General features: G+C 35.9%; 2 protein-coding genes across 4 annotated transcripts; one reads left to right on the top strand and one right to left on the bottom strand.

Annotated features, from left to right (window-relative positions):
• The first annotated feature begins 3,068 nt into the window (after positions 1–3,068).
• On the top strand, positions 3,069–11,817 carry pla1a (phospholipase A1 member A). Of its 2 annotated transcripts, none has more exons than XM_056465148.1 (11): positions 3,069–3,569; positions 4,823–5,045; positions 5,349–5,526; positions 5,985–6,093; positions 7,433–7,534; positions 8,010–8,102; positions 8,216–8,383; positions 10,286–10,375; positions 10,740–10,848; positions 10,959–11,114; positions 11,694–11,817. In XM_056465148.1, the coding sequence occupies exons 1-11, from the start codon at positions 3,509–3,511 to the stop codon at positions 11,773–11,775; spliced, it is 1,371 nt and encodes a 456-aa protein (XP_056321123.1). In that variant the 5' UTR covers positions 3,069–3,508; the 3' UTR covers positions 11,776–11,817. The 2 variants fall into 2 exon arrangements, with proteins under 2 accessions (XP_056321123.1, XP_056321122.1); XM_056465147.1 differs by having other exon boundaries at positions 8,198–8,383.
• Positions 11,818–11,945: 128 nt separating this feature from the next.
• On the bottom strand, positions 11,946–18,844 carry popdc2 (popeye domain containing 2). 2 transcript variants are annotated; one of them, XM_056465149.1, is made up of 4 exons: positions 17,792–18,844; positions 15,372–15,480; positions 14,850–15,264; positions 11,946–13,153 (listed from the first exon to the last, which is right to left on the bottom strand). In XM_056465149.1, the coding sequence occupies exons 1-4, from the start codon at positions 18,286–18,288 to the stop codon at positions 13,071–13,073; spliced, it is 1,104 nt and encodes a 367-aa protein (XP_056321124.1). In that variant the 5' UTR covers positions 18,289–18,844; the 3' UTR covers positions 11,946–13,070. The 2 variants fall into 2 exon arrangements, 1 of the variants encoding a protein (XP_056321124.1); XR_008838337.1 differs by having other exon boundaries at positions 13,064–13,153; positions 14,707–15,264.
• Positions 18,845–22,349: the final 3,505 nt, after the last annotated feature.

Below are 22,349 nucleotides of genomic sequence, written 5' to 3'. Positions count from 1 at the left end.
AAATACTTGAAATGTTCCTTAAAATAGAATATACTGGTTTCATTAGGGGAAAAAGTTGTTTTTTATCCAGATATTTAAAAAGAATATATTTTAGATCAGTAACCACAATACTGGGAAACTGTGATATTTTTATGCAAGATTATCATACTGTCAAAATCTTATACCGGCCTATGCCTACTCACCCTCCACTTGCTCCAGCATCTAATAGAGTTTCCTTCTTATGTTAAAGCACAACATTTTGATGGCAATGCTGGAAAAAAGTAACCACTGACTTCCTACTAATGTACTGGTTTTAAACCAGAGAAAAGAAACTCATAGTGTTGGATCTACTTAAAGTGATAGTTCACTAACAAAATGAAAATTCTATCAAACTTAACTTTCACTTCTTTCAAATGTGATTGAATGTCTTTTTTCTGGTATAGAAGAAAGGTGTATTATAGAAGATATAGTAAATAAAGCTGGAAGTCGTTGACTTCCATTGTATTTTTTTCCAACAATGAATATCAATGGCTACTATTTTCCAACATTCCTCAAAGTATCTTTTTGTGTGTTCAACAGGGAAAAAAGAAACTCAAAAAGGTTTGAAGCCACTTTTTGAGCCACTCTTGTGTTTCCGTAAACTATCAATATAAGCTTTGTAGATAACTGCTGTTAGCAAAAACTTTAAGTCAGATTGTTAGCAAGAGCTATGAAAATATAGTTAAGACATAACACACTAATCTCTGTGCAACTAATGACTTTTATAGCCCTTTTTAAAACATGAAAACATTTCGCAACTCCAATATCCAGGAGAATGCTAAATAGCACATGTAGCTACAGGACAGGCAGGCTTTGTTCTCGACGTCAGTTTGAATGTTTGTTCTTTGTTCTGCTGAGAGCTGTGAGTTCAATGGCTGCTGTGAATTCAGTTTTTTATGTCTCCAAGACTCAGAGTATTCTTACCCTCCAAGTGTCTGACTGGGTTTTTAAGGGCTCTGCTCTTGTGAAAGCAGCTTCCTTGCGCTGGAGTGTTTGTGCTTTTATCTAAGGCAGGGGAGATCTGCGCATGCCTGTGGAGGAAGGAGAGGAACACGTGAACAAAAACTCCTCTGTGTCACACATGAACTCATCCAATCACTCTAGAGTACGGCCTGTTTCCTTCGCATATGCTTACAGCTCCAAAACTCTGGGGGCAAATCTTCTCTGTAGCACCTGTGCACCTGGAAGTATCTACTCTGTAGCACCTTTGCAACCTGGAAGACGAGGGCCAATCTACTCTGTAGCACCTGATGACACGCAAATTCGTGAAGCGTTCCATCTTTTATTTATTGATTATTGATTGATAATTATTGATTTACAGTGATTTTTCATAATTTATTCTGTACCCAGTAAAAAAACGAGTTTAAGCGTGCAGTACGCAGATCATCCGCTAGATGGCGGCATTGCACTGGCAGCCGCGTTCACAGCACATTCAACTCGGGTTAAATCAAGATAAAGTAACAGCAGCAAATAAACATTTTAAAGTTAAAACATATTAGCACTGATGGCATTTACAATCCTAATGATTCTTACATTTATAAATGTATCGACATCGTTAACAATAACTGAATCTTGCGAGCAATTCTACTCAAACTAGCAGATATCGACACGAATTCAACCGAGAATCATTAAGTTATATAGCATAAATTCTGACGTATAAAATAACTGAAATGCACTTACCATCACTTGTGTTACTTGTGCATTGTGACATGCTTCTTGTTCTTTTGCAAGTCTACCTGAAAACGCAGATCTAACTCAAGTTAAAGTAACAAACAACATTCAGTGAAAACTTATTCACAGTGACTGTCTACATTTAGCATCATAGTGATTTTTTAATCAATTATAAATGCATCATCATCGTTAATAGTAACTCCAAATGTCAAATCTACTCAAACCATCGACATGCACTTGCCTGGATGAACAACAGCAGCGCCTTGTATCCAATCTTTTGTACGCCTAAAACGCAGATCGAAAGCAAGAATCAAGTAAAAGTAACATTAAAACATTTTCAAGTAAAATTATCTGTTAGTGCATGTACCAATTATATCATCGCCATTAATAATTTTGATTAAGTTCGACGTCACAGGGGTTGTCATTCCCTACGCAGTCGCCGCATGTGAAGTGTCACGCCGCGCTGTGGCTAAACAGAAAATAGTGCCACTGTGAATGCATTGTTCGGGTACTGCACAGTCACAAAATGTTTTCAGATCAAATGGAAAGTTAAATATGTATTTTTTTATTTATTGTATTATTTATTTTCACACACAGACACACAAACACACAGGCCTATAAAACATCTGTGTTGCAACTAATTTATGCACCGTATCCATCAATGTCTCATCATTTTTTGGGAATGATTTTTGTTTTGTTTTCTTTTCTTTTCTTTTATATAGGCTATATATAACATTTGTGATGTGATAAATGCACCTTTTGTAAGAAAGGAACATTTCTTACTTCAAGGTATCATTTTATAGGGATGATTTGGGGTTTTGTTATTGTTTTGCTTCACATCAAGGATGCTATTTGCTATTTTGAAAACCAAAATAAATTCTTATAAGCTACTGTAAATGTTCTTATTCCTAAAGGGAAATTTCATTTTCACTAACAAAAGTTTCTTAACAAAATATTGGCTCTCACGGATGTCTGATGTTAAGTAGAGCATTTAATGAAATCCTTTTAAATAATTTATTATAAAAAGACATTTGTTTCTTTTAAACAATCCTGATGGATATATTTGTATTTTGCTTGCATTCCTTTCTCTTTTTGGGGAAAGGGTTGTGTGTGAAACGGCTGAAAAGTGATGTTGTAACTAAACCTGAATGTGCGAAAATTTGCATTACAAAAAGTCACAGGCTAGCCCTGTATTGCATTTAAGCTTTTTGGAAACAGTAAAAGTTTGGAAGCAGTATTCCTGTGAAGTTTGTCTGCAGAAGATACCTCAGTGTCAAGGAGTACTCTGAACAAACAGCTCATCATGATAATTTAGGGCCAGTTGATTGTGTTAATTTCTCTTCAATCCAGTTAAACCTCTTCTGGGGGAGCATTGGCTGGACGCTGTGCTATAAGTGGCCAAAGTCCAGCCTCTGGACAAACAATTAAACATTTCATCTGTGAGGTCATAGGCTCGCAAACAGCTGCAGACCAATGGACAAATCGTTTCTTCTTCATTGTAGTCAAAGCTTAGCTCCACTGGCTACATAAGCCATGACAGATTGGATGACGCTGGAAATTATTTTCCCCACGTCTCCACATGCTGACATGGTTAATAAAAGCACACCAGGAATGGACGGAAAGGCCCTTCATCTTGCTTAATCGGATATTGTTGCATTTTTCTCATAACCAGGCATTGTGTAACAGATTTTGGTGGCTAATAAGTGGATTCCAGGCTTCTTAGGGTAACTAGTTGAAGAACAGGAGCAAAATATTTGGTAAGAATGATTTTGCACCCGAACAAGAAACATCAGATTTTACACTGTTGATCAAGAAAACCATGGCTTGGAAATGGATCAAGGCAATTGTTTATTTGTCGGTGTGTGTCACTTCAGCTGTGGGTAAGTTTATTTCCTTCTATTATTACACAGAATAAAACTGTAGTTATGCAAGTTCCATTCTAAGCTGCTATCCAGGGTTTCCACAAGGTCTTAAAAAGTCTTAAATTCACTTAAATATTGTGTCGTAGGTCTTAAATCATTTTAAACAGGTCTTAATTTTCCAATGTCCAAGTAAAGCTACCCAATCTGGCCAACACTCAACCACCAATAACCCATCTCAAAACTTTTTAAATATAACAACAACTGTTAGACATGTTTACAGCAAATTCTCCTAATTAAATTCCCTAAGCTGGGAAAAAAAACTAAAGCAACACGTCCCTTTACATGGTCTTTCATTAATACAAAAACTATTTACAGAAGTAACTGGTCCATTAGAAAAAAATCCTTAGTGTTTAGCCCTGTATAAGTCTAAAATCTAATTCGTAATAGTCTTAAACATTCTTAAATTTGACTTAAAGAAACCAGCAGAAACCCTGTTATCACATCTTACCAAAATGCATTTAAATGAAAATAGTAATTTTGCAAAATATTGTTAAATAAAAAACAGTTTTCTATTATCATTATTTAATTTTGTGTGGCAGAAAAAGCCAAATATATAAATTAATAAATCATTCTAATAGTGTTTTTAAATGAATAATTGAAAAAAGATATATCGTTTTAATATGCAATATTATTTCACAGGTTTTTTTTTTTTTTATAAATATAGCCTTGGTAGAAGTTTCCGCTGTTCATCAAGGCTTCATAGATTTGTTCCAAAATACAACAAAAACAGTAACGATTGCAAATAGTTTTACTGTTTAAAATAACTTTTATTGGATTATATTATAAAACTATTTCATTTTTAAAGAGTATCACCCTCTTTATTAATTACTGGCATACTCAGGAGCTTTTGCACCAATTTCTAAAGACAACATTTTACAATAGCAGTACATGAATAATCATGCACTAATACATAAATTAAAAATTAGGTCAACATGAACTAATGATGTGCTAAAATATGTATTAATGAAGAATTAACCTTAGCTGTGACATGAAATCAAATGAATTTATGTGTGAAATTTACCCCAAATATATAAAAAAAAACAGGTAAGAGGTCGAGGTTATTTCCATCTGAATACATATTACTCAAAGTTATGATTAGTATGCTTTAACTCATCGTTAGTTGATATAAAATAGATATTAATTTGGTTATTAGTGGATGATTATTCATGTGCTGTTTTTGTTCAATGTTACCATTTCCATGCATTCAACAGGTGATGATGAGGAAGCGTCTCCAAGCAAGTGTGCTGACTTCAACAACACCACCTGGCTGGAATACAGACAGGCCACCAAGCTTCAGGTCCAGTACCTTCTGTTGACCCGAAAGAATGCCAACTGTGCCAGTCTGTTCACACAAGACTGCCTTAACCACACCCAGAAACACACGGCTTACTTCAACTCGTCACTGCCCACCAAAGTCATTGTTCATGGATACAGGTGAAGCATTAATCCTTCAAAAATAGTACAAATTTGATTAAAAGTAAACCTTAAAAAATTAGATTTTTATTTTATGGATTATTTATTTGCAGTCGATGCTTGTTACATTGTTATATTATTGATTATTGTAGATTTTTTTTAAATAAAATGTTGTAAATTTGATCTGGTTTTGCCATTAAAAAAAACATAGAAGCTGATATGGCAATAATTTCAAAAGTCTCTCTCAGGTGAAGTGTTCGGTCAGCAGTGTTTAGAATTAGCAAACCAGTTCCTGTGAATGATCTTTCTGCACTGTGTTTTCAGGGCTCTGGGCAGTAAACCGTCCTGGGTGAGTGGTTTAGCTCAGGCTCTGCTGAGAGAAGAGGATGTGAATGTTCTGGTGGTGGACTGGGTCTATGGGGCCTCCTTTGCTTATAACCTGGTAGTGGAGAACTACAAGGAAGTGGCAGTTCAGATATCGGTGCTTATTAATCAGCTTACGGTAAAGATTTCTGTTTTATGTTAAAAATTCATTCATTGTCATAAGTTGGACATATTCCTGGATTAACATCTATGTTAACAACATTCCAATCAGCCAATCAAAATTAAGGGATATGTTTAGGCACTTCTACATGAGTGTTATCCGACTATTATTCCCCTCTGATTTTGGGAATAATTTACAGTTATGGTTGGGTTTAGGGGTAGGGAATACCTATGGATAACATTTTTGAACAGAAATGATGTTCCACGATCAACATAAATGTTAATCCAGGATCACATCGTACTTGGCAAAGTCATGACGTGCAAATACTAAGCACAGCTCTTGTAGAGTCTCCTCTGAGCAGTGAACTCATTCATGAAATAAGCTTATTGACAATTATCAGTACACATAGAAATCACAGTAAATGCGTAGCAAGGACACGGTGGAGAAGAAAAAGGTTTTTTCTTTGTTCTTTGTAGAAATATGGAAGCACGCTGGAATCTTTTCATTTTATTGGTGTGAGTCTTGGAGCACACGTGTCTGGATTCGTGGGGACCTTATTTCATGGCAAGCTGGGTCGAATCACAGGTAACGTTTTATTTAAAGGTGGAATGTATAAGTTTTCTTTTACTCTTTAAAAATGTTCTGCTCCATTTTAATTGTGTATATCAAAATTAAGTTAATTCATTCATTCATTTTCTTTTCAGTTTAGCCCCTTTATTGATCTGGGGTCTCCACAGTGGAATGAACCGCCAACTTATCCAGCATTTGTTTTACGCAGCGGATGCCCTTCCAGCCGCAACCTATCTCTGGGAAACATCCACACACACTCATTCACACACATACACTACGGCCAATTTAGCCTACCCAATTCACCTGTACCGCATGTCTTTGGACTGTGGGGGAAACCGGAGCACCCAGAGGAAACCCACGCGAACGCAGGGAGAACATGCTAACTCATCAAAATTAAGTTCAGTTACTGAAATCATAAAACCCATTCAGTTTAACAGCTTTTTCTTAAAAATTTATGAATTATATTTTTAGGACACCACTTTTTTTTAGGATTGTTCAATTTCTGTTTTAATCCAGTTAAATTTACATGAACAATGGATTAATTATTCATTAAAACAACATCATTACACTGAAATTGTATCTTCTTCTATACAGTAATAATTCTATCACATTTGTTTTAAATGAGTATACTTATTTAATTAAACTAATATTTACAAACACTAATCAACATTTGGGAGTTTGCATGTTCTCCCCGTGTTCAAATGCGTTTGCTCCGGGTGCTCTGGTTTCACCCACAGTCCAAAGAGATGGACTATAGGTGAATTGGGTAAAAAATTGGCCTTAGTGTATGAGTGCGTGTGTGAATTTGAGAGTGTATAGGTGTTTCCCAGTACACTGGGAAAACTGTGACTGGAAGGGCATCCGCTGTCTAAAACCTATGCCAGAATAGTGGGCTGTTCATTCCGCTCTAGTGACCCCTGATAAATGAGGGACTAAGCCGAAGGAAAGTGAATGAATGAAAAATCCACATTGGGTTTTCTGTAGATGTACTACTTTTGATTTATACAAACTTTGCGTTATTCATTTCCGCTGATTTGTCTGCTGATTCTAATTTGCACAATACTCTAAGTAATGATAAAGCGTGTCATAAGAGCATGTATCCTGTTAATTTTGTCCTGATGAGAACTTTGAAGATGCTTGATTTATGAGTAGAACAAAGACCATCTCTGCACCACAGTGAATGAGGCTTTCATACGAAAGCAAAGGCCACAAAAGCACTCCAAATAAACAATGACAAATTGTTCCACCACACAGCCTTAGCAAGAAAACAAGACCTTTTTTGTTTGTTAAAGAATAATGTGTTTAAGTGAAATCCTCAAACTGCTTATGCTTTTTTTATTACTTTGGTCTTTAGGTTTGGATCCAGCAGGCCCAATGTTTAAGAGTGCTGATCCGTTTGACCGTTTGGATTCATCTGATGCCTTGTTTGTTGAGGCCATTCACACTGATTCTGACTGTAAGTGTGTATCGGTTTTTTTATTTTGTATTTTTTCCAAAGATGACCTAATTGTGTGTGTTTTTTTTACTTGGTTTAGAAACTGTTTAATATTGAACCTATTTATTGAATACAGTTTGACATCACTGATCTTTTGATTTAGAAATTGATTAAAAATTAAAGTCACAATTCACAGAAAAGGTCAGAATTATGATTTTACATTTTACAGTTATTAGTTATAAGTCATAGGATCCTGAATTTTCTCCAGAAATTGAGAAAAAAGTTTTATTAGATCTGACTGTACCTCATTTATATCACAGTTTTGTCTTTTTTTGATCATATGGAGTCTTACCACTCCATATTTTCTGTTCTAAGAAGAAAAGTCTGAATTATTAGATACCAGAATTTCAACAAAAAGTCAAAACTTTGCATTTAAAGGTCTGTAAGCTTCCATAAATCACGCACAGCTTGAACTGAAAACTTGCTCTTTTTCCAGATTTTGGTATATCCATTCCTGTTGGGCATGTGGACTTCTTCTTAAATGGAGGAATGGATCAAGCTGGATGTGCTCGCTCAAGGTTTGCTTCAAGTAAGTGGACGAAATGCTGACAGAATGCTGAGAGATTAAGCTAAATCAAACAAACAGTAGCGTCATGCTACCTGAGAATCTGTCTTTGTTGTCAGTTTTCATCTACTTTCCAGTGTATGGGTATGTCATTTGTGACCACATGAGGGCTCTGCACGTCTACATGAGTGCCCTGAACGGCTCCTGTCCGCTCATTGGTTTTCCCTGCTCCGGTTATGAGGAGTTTCTGGCAGGAAAATGCATCACCTGTGACGACGCCTTCAATGGCACGTGCCCACAGATAGGTAATCTGAATAATCTGAAATGTTTAAAGAAAAAAACTCTTTAAAAGTGTTTAAAAGCAAAATCCTTGATATGCGAGTCTGTAAAAGAGATAGAAAATGTATTTAACGCTGTGAGTCTTTTGTTTTTCTGTTTTTAAAAGAACAGATTTTAAAGAACATTGAAACTGGTAGTCATTGACTTTCACAAAGTTTTCAAATTTTTTCTAAATATCTTCTTTTGTGAAACTCAGATAGGTTTGGAAGATGTGGAGGGTGTAAGAAACGAGTCTGCCTCAAACAAACTTCCACTCTAAATTGTGTGTTGATGCTCATTTCTTAAAAGGGCTGAATTATGGTAGAGAAGTCAACTCAACAGTTTGTTGTTCTCTGCATTATATGAGATGATCACATCTTAAACAAATGGTTACCAAATTGTAGAATGGGGATTTGTGAGGGATACTGAGAACCATCTGAGACAATGAGGTGTCGAAACTGCATTAGCATACAGAGCACAGATGTTATGTAGCCAAGGAGCAACTTCATTTACATTGTAAAGGCAGTAAACTAAAACTGTATCAAACGATTGCATTTAAGAATGCCTCAGCTGAACTCAGGGTACTGCCGGTACTTTGAGACTACTAAACTGAATACACTTCTTCATTTTCAGCATCCTCAGAATTTTTTCTCACAAGAGTAAATAAACTAGTTACTTTTTGGGTGAGCCTTTAATGAACTACAAAAATATACATTTAAAAAGTGTCTGAAGGGGTCATATTTGACCTTTATCATATTGTAAATTACAGATGTCCACAGAATTATTTTAGGTTTCAGCTCAATTACTTTGTGGATCATTTGTTTTACCATGCTTTCAATGGGTGGTAGAGGGGAAAAAAAGTGCTATTTTTATTTGCAAGATTTTTTAGTGCTTTTGCCTCTATTAGGACATGACAGTATTTAGAAAGGATGCATAGTTGGAGAGAGAGGGATTGGCTCAGGAAAGGTCCTCAAGCCGTGACTCGGAACTTGGGATCTCTGAAAGTGCAAAGCCATAGCCTTTGGCAGCGACTGTTTGTGGGATTTTTAAATGCAAATGAGCTGCTGCTCTCCAAAATGTTAAACCCATGTTAAAACCACTCACCTTCACATAATGTTGGTTATATCTGTGGATTTTAAGGGATGAGTAATTTTTTAGATACTTTTAATTTCTCTCTTTTTTTGTTTAAAACACTTAGTATTTAGAATGTATAGGACACACTCACACACACATACACACACAAGCAACTCTACAAGGCTTAATTTCCTTGGGCATACCTTGGCTAATAATTATTTAAATCGGGGATACATTGACATAGACATTTCTGGAAGAAAACAGGACAAAAAAGAGACTGTCAAAGACTTTTTTCATGTTCAATAAGAAATATTACATAAAAAATGAAGAAAAAACAAAACAAAACAATGTGGCCTTTAAATTTATGAGAAACTTTTGAAATGAATTAATGAATTTAAAATATACAGAGGAAAAATTCTTAACCCTTGAAGCACAAATATTTCTTGACATTTTTGTGGTTAAGAAATCTCTCCATGAAAAGGATGAAAATGTGAAGAATACCGAATCTGGGTTTAGCATGACAATTTAACCTTGCATGATTATAACCTTGAGGTTCTAGTTCTTTTAGGTGTTCAGTCAGGTTTGAGGTTTTATTTTTTATTTTGTGTGTGTGTGTGTGTGTGTGTGTGTGTGTGTGTGTGTGTGTGTGTGTGTGTGTACTTGTGTGCACTTGTGTGCTTTGTTCCATCTGTGGAAAATGTATAAATCGAGGCTAATTATGCAACACAGGGATAACATTGTTTAATGATTGACAACACAAGTCTTTGCTCAAGTGTGCTCATTTTCCACCTGTTTCTAAAAATGTGTGTGTTTAGGCTTGTTAAAGAACAGTGGGATAACAGCGACTCCCCTGCCAAATCAAGAGAAGGTTTATCTGCTGACCACTGCTTCAGGTCCATACTGTGGTGGGTATGAGTTTAAACTTATTTTCATATTAAAAACTGGCTCTGATAGGTACTCAACGTAAATTGTCTTAATCTGGGCTATACATAAGAATTGTTACATATTCAGGCTTGTATTGATCATTTGTGAACATTCCGTAATGAAACTAAAAGAGAACTTCCCTGACTTCTTAGTTTTCGAAAGTCTTTTGGCAGATTTTTGTGTAGAATATTTTTACCAGGAAGAAAATGATTGGACATTCACACACTCATAAAAGCCTCTATTCTCTCAAACTATGGTTTAACGTAGCCAGTGGTTAATTTTCAAAAACCTATTGTAGGGTCTCTTTATAAATACAGCCAAGTAATCCCGCATTTTCTTTTTCAGCACATCACATCCTTGTTGAGTTGAACGTTTCCCGTTTAGACAAGACTGCGGAGGTTCAGCTCATTCTGAAATCCATTGGACATCCTGAGACGGAGCTCAAACTGAAACTGTGGGTATTGTGTTTTGGGTTTTGCCAGTTGTGGTTTATGTTTATTAATTACACTTTCAATCAAGTCTTTAAGTCACATGCATTAATATGTTTGTACATGAATATTTCAGATATACAGACGATACAAGGTATAAAACGGTGGCTGCACACCCTGAGCAGCTGTGTAAAATTGACTCAATGCAGCTGATAAACACTGGAGGTCGATTCTACAGACAAGGAGACATAAATTTTGAGTATATTTGCATCTCTGAAATCCCTCAAACCAGGTAAAATCCTCTGAACTAATTCTGAACAAACAGTATCATATATTACAGTATCTTTACAGGATTTATTAGGTATAGATTTGAATACATTTTGCTTTATTCTATGAATACATTTATATATAATTTATATATACATTTCTTTCAAGAGTCAAATAAAAATATTCTCTCTTTTTTAGTTAAACGGTTTGGGTTATTCCACCAAATATTTATAACTTGACACTTCTGAAGTTACAACATTTTGGATTCAGCTTTCTAAAAAAATATATATAAACATATCTTTACATTACATACACTAACAAAAGTTCCATGTTTCAGACATTTTTTTTTATTTAAAAAATACTGTTAATTACAACTTCTTTATTTTAAACTTGGGAGAATGTCGTGAGTAGATTAAAGAATAAAACCAAAATTCCATTTCTCACAAATCTATTCAAGTGTAAATCCAGAGAAACTTTTAAGGGGTCTCTTAATTTTTCCATAGCTGTAGAAATAGGGCTATTTCCATAGAATTGATGTTGATGTGTTAGTAAATCTGTGCATACTCTACTAAATAACACTGCATCTGTCCTCTTCTCTTGGCAGAGGGATGGATCCGTTATGTGTGAAGAACATTCATATTGGACGTGGAGTACCGTGGTCACATGACTTTGTACAGGTGTGCTAAATTAAAAAAACAACAACACAAAATCTGCTTAGAAGAGCTTCTTCATTAACCAGCTTTTCAAGTCTTAAATTAGTTAAGCTCTAAGCAAAGGTCACACACTTACACTTGGGCTGGGACGCATTAAAGTTCTGTGACAAAGACTTAAACAGGATACAAGGGGACTGAAATGATTCAGTGTTGGATATATTTATTGTGTTTTCACAAAATGACACATTTAGCCCTAATATAATGTCAAACATAATTTCTGATACTTTTAGTTTTTCTGTGAACTTTTCCAGAGAAAATCAGATTAATTATAAAGAGAGAGTTCACCTAAAAATAAAAGTTCTGTCACCATTTACTCACTTGTTCCAAACCTGTTTGAGGAGTCTTCTGCTGAAAGCAAGAGAGATTTGGAAACCCTGAAATTAAAATAGTGTAATGATAGTAAACAGTATTTTTTCATTGCTATGAATGTCTATGGCTACCAGTTTCTCACAACTGTCAAAATCTCTTCTTGTGTGTTCAATAGTGGAAAGACACTCATAAAGGTTTGGAACCACTCAAATTCCATTTTTGGGCTGAACTGTCTCTTTAATGCAAATTTTCTGTTCAATTTTGTTAGATAACAATCAACAAGCGAAATGTTGTGTATTATAAAAGACAGTTAACATACCATAGTTATCTTGTGTGTTTATATGTGTACTGAAAGTACAGATGCTGTTTCAATGATTAAAACATTTGGAGTGGTACTACAAACAACATTTCCAACTAGTGTTTATAACTGCATACTTAATACGGTGCTAATTACTGCTTTATGGTGGCATCTTTAGAGGAATATCAAGTCACATTTTTACCCAGCACTTAACAGTTGGCCCCGTGAAAATACATTTTCACAAAATGGTCAGTCTCAGTAATAAGATGCTGAAGCATATACTAACATTCTAATATGGTTAACCTCACACTTATGTAATAAATCTCTGTCAATTTAATATCTTTCAACTGCTGAAGTGTTAAAAAAATTCTAATTTGTAGCATTTAAATTCTGTTTCAGTTATTCAAAACAGACTTCACTACAAAGCACACACCATTGCAAATAAACATAAAACAGCCATGTTGATCAATCGCAGCAATGTGGAATCATATATAGCACAGTATCTATCTGAAAAACAGTGGTTTTGGGAGGTTTTGTCCTGAAAGCAGTACATTTGCACATCCTTATACTGTTCTGTGTGAATGTGGTCTTCAGTCATATGAGAACATACAGTTTTTGATTGGAGAAGTGGTTCGTCTTGATTCTGCTGAAATCATCGTCTCTACAGCTTTGGGGTGTCATTAGGGGCCAGTGGGGCACGTCCTCTTTGGTATCGAGGTGGAAAACGTCCTGGAGGATCGTCCTCTGTTAGATTTATGGAAAAAGGTGACAAATGAAAACCTCATTGAGAACACTAAAATAAACGGCATTAATTAGCTTAATTACGTTTTAAAACTAGTAGTTTTGGCATTGTTTTCTGTGGTGCAGGCTGTATTTCTGGATATGATTCATGAATCTCATTCCTGGCATGTGAAGGTCATGTCTCAAATGACAGCAGAGCCCTGCTTCTCTCACAGCTGTCCCACTATTCAGTGCTCTGCAAAGCCCTAACTGAAAAAGCCAAGCATTTGGAGAGGTGGGGGGGGGGCACTGGATAAACAGACCTGGCATGTTTGGATCTCTGGATGTCCCAAAACACTTTTCAAGTCTATCATTCAGCCTCTGGCACAACAAATGTTTGTTGTTAAATAAAACCAGCATAGTATAGGTATTGAAACATCAGAAACATTGAATAGCTCCACTACAATGTACTAAAGAGTTTATATAATTTCTCATCCAATGGACCTGTGTGCCAAATGAAGACATATTATCCGTTTTATCAATACGTTCATTCATTCATTCGTTTTCCTTCGGCTTAATCCCTTTATTCATCAGGGGTCGCCACAGCGGAATAACCCACCAACTTATCAAGCATATGTTTTACACAGTGGATGCCCTTCCAGCTGCAATCCAGTACTGGGAAACATCCATACACTCTCACATTCACACTCGTACACCACGGCCAGTTTAGTTTATTCAATTCACCTATAGCGCATGTCTTTGGACTGTAGGGCAAACCAGAGCACCCGGAGGAAACATGCAAACTCCACACAGAAATGCCAACTGACCCAGCCGGTACTCGAACCAGCAACCTTATTGCTGTGAGGCGACAGTGCTAACCATTGAGCCGTCGCCCCCTTTTATCAATACACTAATAGGAAAATACTGTTCAAGAATTAATGTAAACTTTAATTAAATAAGTTAATTGTATTGCCGGTCTGTTTTATATTTTTTTTTATGCAATCATAATGCACTTTGTTAAAAACTTTGTATTTAAAAGATTAATCTTTGTAGCATATTCATATTCTTTGTAGCATACTCATTTTAATATAATATTATACATGAAAGATTGGTATTAAATTAATATTATTACTAATATGACATTAATAAGCTGTATAACTACTGTAAAAGAATGGCAGTTTTAAATAAATAGTGCAAATAATTACAAAAATAAGTCCAAATTGTAAAATTAAACTAATTCTAATTTTATTTAAATTAATATTATCAGTATAACTGAATAATTATCATCATCTTCATCAAAATACTTTAAATTTTTAACTTTAAATATGGCTTGGGGACAACCTTGTATTCAGAGCATTTTCCTGGTCATTTGAATATAAATTCATCATATAAAGCTAAAGCCAGGTCAAAAAGAAGCATAACATGTCACAAACTATCATGCACATTCATCACTCTGCATTCTCTTAATCAGTCAGTGTTTGTGCTGTTCAATCTCCAGTTAGTGAAGTTGTGCCTTGTTCATGCAAACTAGCCCTTTCTTCACCAACCCACCCGTCCACCCTTACTTGTGTACTTACATTGTGATTTAAGAAGTGTCCCAGTGTGTGTTAGCGTCAACACCCATATCTTTACTTCAAATATTCCCTCTCATGCCCATAGTCCATTAGAGAGCCTGTCATATCTGCAAAGTCCTCCAGAATCAAGCTGGTTGAGTCCTCACCGGAGGGCATCTCTGTGTCCGAGGGCCAATGCTGGTGTGGAGGTTTGGGATTAGGACTCTTTCCCTGGTCGGGCTGGGGATTTCTTGTTCCTGAGCCTTGATTAGATGGTGCTGGATCAACCTTAACGACTGTAGGATCACCTAGGCTCCCCCTGGGTGGCGAACTAGCACTGCCACCCTCACTGCCTTGTGGTGAAGGGGCAAGGACATGGTATAGACTGGGCAGACGAATGTCAAGGCGCACACCACTCTTTGCAAACAGCTTGTCATTGAGAGAGTACAGTTTGTCAGCAATGTCACTTCCCAGCATGACTGAGAAAAGTCGAGCAATGTAACGATCTTTAGACAGCAGAAGGTAAAGTCGACGTCTGCGCCAGGAGATGTAGCGGCAGTCCGTCTCTGCGGTTAGTGTCACCTGAGGTCAGAAGGGTTATCGATCATGTTTAATGACATGCCTTTTTGTGGTTGAATGAAAACTGAAGCATTTTCTTCAGTGGCACAGGTTAAAAGACATTGTCGTACCTGAAAGTTCCCCTCTTCTGCTGGTCTTAGAGACTCCCATTCTGGAGAGTCAAGAAACTGGTGAGGGAAGATGTAATGGAGAAACTGGCCTTCTAAGGACACTCTAATCCTGTGAAAGCAGAAGATCTTGTTTGATGCACTTACAAATTCTCAGAAATGCACTTTTGAGTTGCTGCATAATTGCTGGTGGTCTGCTTTGGGCCGAATCACTCACTGTCCCGGACCATGCCTCCCTGTAATCCCCAGATACTCTTAGCTGGATGTCCAGTCACCTTAGGTTTGATGCATGTAATTTGGCAAAATGTCAGTGAGTACACTTACATGGACACCAATAATCCAATTTTAATCCCATTAAGACAATACTCTGATTAAGAGTCTACCATGTAAACGGTGATTTTTGATAAATTTTACCTGATTAAGGTCATAAACGAACTAAACAGAAATCAAATTAAGACGTGTGGAGTATGCTGATTTTAGTCGCTGTATTGAAGTGCAGTACAGACATGTAAACACCTTAATCAAACTATTACCATCATGTAGGAATTACCCTGCATTTTGTGACAGGATATTCCATACACACACGGTTGTTTGACACTATTCTCTGCACCTACCAAGTCAGTCAAGGACCACAGATATGTCCATCTTGAAATGTGGAGGTTTTTTCCCATACAGTATGCGATATCAAATTCCATTAGAACTACACTCTTCCAGCAGTTCATACTCGCATCCAATGTCTCGTTTGTCATGGGGGGCATGCATGAAATGTTCCTGAATGAAAGTGAAAGTGCCAAACTGCAGTTAAAGTCGACAAACCCGAAATTACATGAAACTCCGGAGGAAAAGTGGATAGTGTGGTGACGCAATGACGTTAATCGAATTATGTGCTATAACATGTAAAACGGGATCATGAAAGGAACATTCAAAAAGCAACTCATGTAAACACCTTAATCATGTTATTGCCTGTTTCAGATTAAGGCAAATAATTCAATTGCTGATGTCCTTGTAAACATAGTCAATGTTCAGTGTTTAAAGCAGGCCACCTGATGCCAATGAATACCAAAGCTTGGAATAATGGAACAGGACTCTAGTTGTATTTTGTGGGTTTATGAAACTGGGGATATGATTGAGAGGGGCATGTGCGCCATGACAGACAAAAGTGAAAGCATTTACTAATTTTTCAATAATTGAGAATGATAGTAAGTTTAAAGGCAGTGATCAGATACCACTGTAGTTCCAACCGTAATCTATGCTGAACCGCAATCTAGGGTATTATTTATATGATCTGATCTCTCTTTGGGTTTTGAGGGACCACATATTTATAATAGTGTATCTTTAAGGCAGTCATAGCCTACAGGTTAGAGCAGGGATCTTTAGTTCTGCTTCTGGAGAGTTTCCATCCTGCAGATGCAAAAAGAGAGTCTTGGATTCGATTCTTAGGAATCATTACTGTATGTGTTTAGTTGAATGAGTGAGACTTTGTCCACCAAAAAACAATGGTGGAAGGTACTTTTGCTGCCTAATACTGACCTGGCATGCATAATGCAGTGTTTTTAATCATTTTTAAGGATCTATTTTAAAAAAAGCATTGCAGCACTGTTGTCTGTACAGAGAATTTTTAGAAAACACAAGCGGAAAATTTGTTTTAGTATCTCAATATCGTTGTTGAGTAGATGTACTGTCAGTTTGTTGAATAGTCTGACATGTAAAACATTCTGGGAAGTGGGACCTCAGAACTGAAATTGTAAATCACTGTTATTGATCGTAATGTGAACAAAGTGTCCAAGGTAATATAATTAAAAAGATTTACCTCATAATGTTTAATCAAAATCCCATGATCTCCCAAAAACTGGAGATGAGATGAATGATTGCAAACTTTAATCCTGTTTAGCTTCCTTCATTTTTGAGCGCAATTACTAGATGTCATCCAGTTAACATCTGATTCATACAACTGGCTCTACATTATTTTTTGATATGGTGCACATCACATACTTCCATTTTGTTCTACATCTGTTCTGTTTGACTGTAAAAAATGCAATGTGCTAGCACAAATATTGTTATTTTTTTAGGGCATTTTACCAAATGCCATTTAAAACAGGAACTATTTTTATCCTGTCATAAAAACAAAAGGATTTGCTTATAATAAAGAAAATCAATATTGTACATTGATATTAATGCCAATAGGCATGATTTATTAGTGTAAATAGATCTCATTGACCTTGACACACAGTCTTGAGTATCAACAGTTGTCCCCTCAAGGATTTAATGTCCTGTCTTATATATTAGATGAGAAAAGATAGTCATTGACTTAAAACTGCACTGGATGTCTAACATTTAGATACATTGTTTATATTTACAGAAATTAAACCTTCAGTTTCGATCAAGCAATAATCCAATGAACCATGTGTACAGTTGTTTCTCACCTGCCAGAAAGTAGGAAAGACAGCTGATCAATAGGCGTCTTCCCTTCTACAGCATACGTTTCTTCAACCGCTAGTGAAAGCACTTTATTTTCTCCAGCCCCCGTGATCTCCTTAAACACCTGCACAGGTACATCCAGCGGCAGATAGACCGCTGTGTAAAGTGCAGAAAACTCCTCGTTAGCTAAACCGTCCCGCATCAGCCGAAAAATCAGATGACACACCTGGGCCAAACACTGCAGCATCAGCAGCAGGTTCCAGATGAAGACATCCAGGCCGCACACCGTCAGCCAGCCCCAGAGAGCCAGACAGAGGAAAGCTGGAGCCAGAAAACTGAAGATGTACAGAGCCCCATACGCCCCACTACCGCCCATATAGCCCAAAAAAAGAATGGTGTTGCCCAGATGGTATATGGCACCTTCAGTGTTGTTGGTCCATCCATCGCAGGGTGTGTGATTGTAAAATACAGCGTCAATCAATGAAGAGTCGCCGCTATTCATGTTTGAGCCTCTTTTGTCTCCAGTTCAATGGAACGCTGAATTATAAGAAGTCTGTCATCAAATTCTGGAAAAATAATTCAAGTTTTCAAAAGATTGTAAACAAAATGCTAAACTAATGTCAAATATAAAAAAGCTTGTTCCCTTCAGCTGCTTAAAGTCAATGTCAGTCCCACGGCCAAAATCAGCTGGAATAAAAGAAGCTTCATAATTTAGTTTCCGTTGACACCGACTCTTCCTTTTAAATTTGACAATATCAGCCCTCCAGTGTCTGTGCTTCTGTTCCCCGTCCCACACTGGACTGAAGACCTTTGGAAACATGGAGCGGGAGAGGTGGGGGTAGAGACCCTGAGAAGGATAACCATGTTTGGAATTGAAACCTAAGGAGGAAAGAGCCACAGACAGAAAGCAGACTCGCTACTTAACATAACACAATGATGGCCGGGCAGAGCGATTACGATAACAAGTGACACGGAGAGACGTTTACGAAGATCTTTGAAAGCTCTGCCAGATGTCACCAACACTCATTTTCTCACAATCAAACAGTAAACCTGTAGTCCAGCGCTGGGTGTTTGAGAAGTAGGAGGAGGGTTATGAGGGGGGAATATTTTGAGAATCTGAGACAGATAAAATAACAGGGGAGGGTCATGTAACCGTGTTTACCTCCCCCTCCCTGACCATTCCTGTTTGTAGTTTCAGATAACTTGGCACAGTTGTTACGATAGTACACTATTCTGCTTAGCAAGGGTGTGCAGGAGTGAATGGATTTCTTTATAATTATTATTTATTTGCACACTAAAAGCAGTTAGTTTCCTTCGAGTGAACCTGTTGCCTTTAAGTGATTAAGTAGATGAACTATGTGTATAATTTAAAAAATGATTTCAACTTAACAGTTCCAAGTTACATAGGGTTTACTCACTTTTAAAAGTAAAGTAATTAATTTATAATTTATTTATTATTAGGGTATGAGAATCTGTGCTATAATGTCAGTGCTATTTTATCCATGGGCTAAAGGAAGTCTGATTTTCAAACCGGGAATTGTGCTTCATGGATTTTATAAAGTATTACTTAATGAAGTTAAAGGTATATGGCTTTTATGAAAAAGTCATGGCAGAAATGTACAAAAATTTGTAAAAATGCAATTTGTCATTCAACATTGTAATGCAAATTCATCAGTGCTGTTTAGATCTAGAGTTGTATTTTTAGTAACCAGGGCAAACGGAAGATTCTCAAAATCTTTCAAATTAATATTTTTTTCCCCTCCTGAGGTTTTTGGTAATGTTCTATATTCTGATTGGTTTTAAAACATTTTTTTTTCTCTCTTGATTTTTCTATTTTTGAAAATGGTATTTAATATTTTTCTCTAACATAAATTTGGGCTACTAATTTTTGAACCATTATTTACAGCAAAATCCTCTGAGTAAAATTTACTCAGTTTAGATAGTATTTGATCCCTCTCTAAATTGAGTTGAATTTACTCAAATTAATGAGACAATGAAAGGATTAATTTGGTGATGATTGAGTACTGTCGATGAACACCTGCTGTTAATAAGCAGAAACGCAGAAGAGAAACACAAAACTACAAATGATTTTAGTCACAGCCTTAGATAAAATCAGCTGAAATATAATATAAATTGAATCTCTCAAAATCTCAGCAGAGGATAAGTAAGCAATTCCACAAATAGCAGCTTTACTTCTTACCAACCTGCTTGCCCTTATTTAAAGATGGACCAAACACTCTATTGAGTAAATTTTGCTGTAAGTTATTTTGTTAGATTTGGCTTCAGTACTGACTAATCGAATGTATAGTTGAAGTCAGAAGTATTAGCCCCCCTTTGAATTTTTTTTTTTTCTTTTTATATTTCTCAAATGATGTTTAACAGTGCAAGGAAATTTTCACAGCATGTCTAATAATATTTTTTCTTCTGGAGAAAGTCTTATTTGTTTTATTTCGGCTAGAATAAAAGCAGTTGTTTATTTTTTTGAAAAACATTTTTAGGTCAAAATTATTAGCCCTTTTAAGCTATAATTTTTCTCAATAGTCTACAGAACAAACCGTCATTATACAATAACAATATACAATAACTAGTTAAGCCTTTAAATGTCACTTTAAGCTGTATAGAAGTGTCTTGAAAAATATCTAATTAAATATTATGTACTGTCATCATGATAAAGATTAAATAAATCAGTTATTAGAAATGAGTGATTAACACTATTATGTTTAGAAATGTGTTGAAGAAATCTTCTCTCCCTTAAACAGAAATTTTGGAAAAAAAATATTAGGGGCTAATAATTCAGAGGGGCTAATTTTGACCAACTGTATATGCACAAATATAATATTGTAAAGCATCCTATAGAAAATATTAATTTAAATGAGAGATTTGTGAGGGGTGTACACATATACTGAGCACTGTATAAGCATTATATAGCATTATTTTTGTTTTATACCAGTGTCTTTTTGTAAATTTACCATTGTAAACGGTTGTTTATGATCCATTTTAAAAATAGCATGTCAGTAGCATTTGTGTTAAATCTATACTCCTCAAATGAATGAATCAAGAATAAATCAAGAATTGAAACTAGAACAGAATCAAATCTAAATGGAACCCTGTCTCTCAAGATTTCACTAATGCAAACATGATAATGCTGTCTCAGGATGATATTTAGGAAAGAAAACAATCATGGCGTTACGAATCTAGGTGCATAAAACTGGCCACCTCAAAAGGCCTTATATATTACTGTATATAAAAGATCTCAAAGAGTAGATGGCAATAGACATATTCTCACTACAGCAATTCTTTGCACATGTTGAATGTGAGACAATGTAAGATGACCAAAAAATGCATTCCAGGGAACACTTTTTTCTTTTTTTTTTGTTTCCCTACACCCTTCATCCCTTAAAAGTTCTCACTATTGACTATAAATGCTTTGAAGGGATAACTTCATAGCAATGAGCCCTTCAGAATACAATGAAATCATTGGTTATGCAATTTTACTATATTTACCATGCCATACATTTACATATGTTTAAATATTGGTATGCTCCGCAGGTAAGTGGGCTTGACAAACCACCTGTAGGACACTGTCTCCTCTCCATATGCCTGGAGAGAATAAAACAATTTAGATGTTTATATTTAGTAACTTAAGACTTATATCTAGATTCTTCTACTCTACTGTAAAAGAGCTTCTTTTATCCTCCCTTGAAATCAAACATTTGGCTGTAAACACTACTGTCAGGATTTAAAATCATGCAGTAAAACATTAGCCTTGAAAGGCATGAGGTTTTTTTGCAGCTGATCTGTTTTCATGTGCATTTTTAGGAGTTTTCCTTTCAGGTGCTAAATTTATGGTAGAGATTTTTAATTTTGATTTACTAAAGATTGCAATAGGGTTTAGTGTTCGGGATATTTGGGATACACAAAAAGTAGATTGCCCACACCTGTTTGAGACCTTACACTAATTTACACTTCTTATAGTACATTGTTTGGGTCATTATGGAAATGGTATGTATGTGGCAGTCACCATCTGAATTAGTATCTCATCTTAGTAAATCTGGCCATATGAATGTCTGTAGTGTGATGTGTTTCTGGCTTGATTTATGCAGATATTTGTTTGACCTCTTGATCACAGCATTTTGGATATACTGTAAATAAAAACATAACCAAAATGCAATGAATGTCAGTACACACTACATGTCTTATGCAGCTTTATTAACATTTGTAGCCGATAAGAGAGTGTCAAAGTTACTAGTCAGAGCTATCAATTTGACATTTACCCTCCAAGAGCAACATGCCGATAGAAATGTTCTCACTCACATGCTGTGTGCATGTTCTCTTTGTAGTCAGGCATCATGACAGCAATTCGAATATACCAGAACAAACCATGCTACACATTTAATATCTGAAAAATCTAAACTATGCTGTCAGTTCTGTGATTTAATGATCTGAACATTACATTTACCCTTATTAATATAAGCATAATAGTGTAAAAGCTAAATCTGCATGTTGTTGTTAGGCATTTCAGTGACTATACTTGAGAAAATGCTAATCATGAAGAGCATTTGC

This window comes from Danio aesculapii, chromosome 9 (assembly GCF_903798145.1).
Source record: "Danio aesculapii chromosome 9, fDanAes4.1, whole genome shotgun sequence".
Classification (NCBI taxonomy): Eukaryota; Metazoa; Chordata; class Actinopteri; order Cypriniformes; family Danionidae; genus Danio; species Danio aesculapii.
This window is presented reverse-complemented; position numbering and strand designations above follow the sequence as displayed.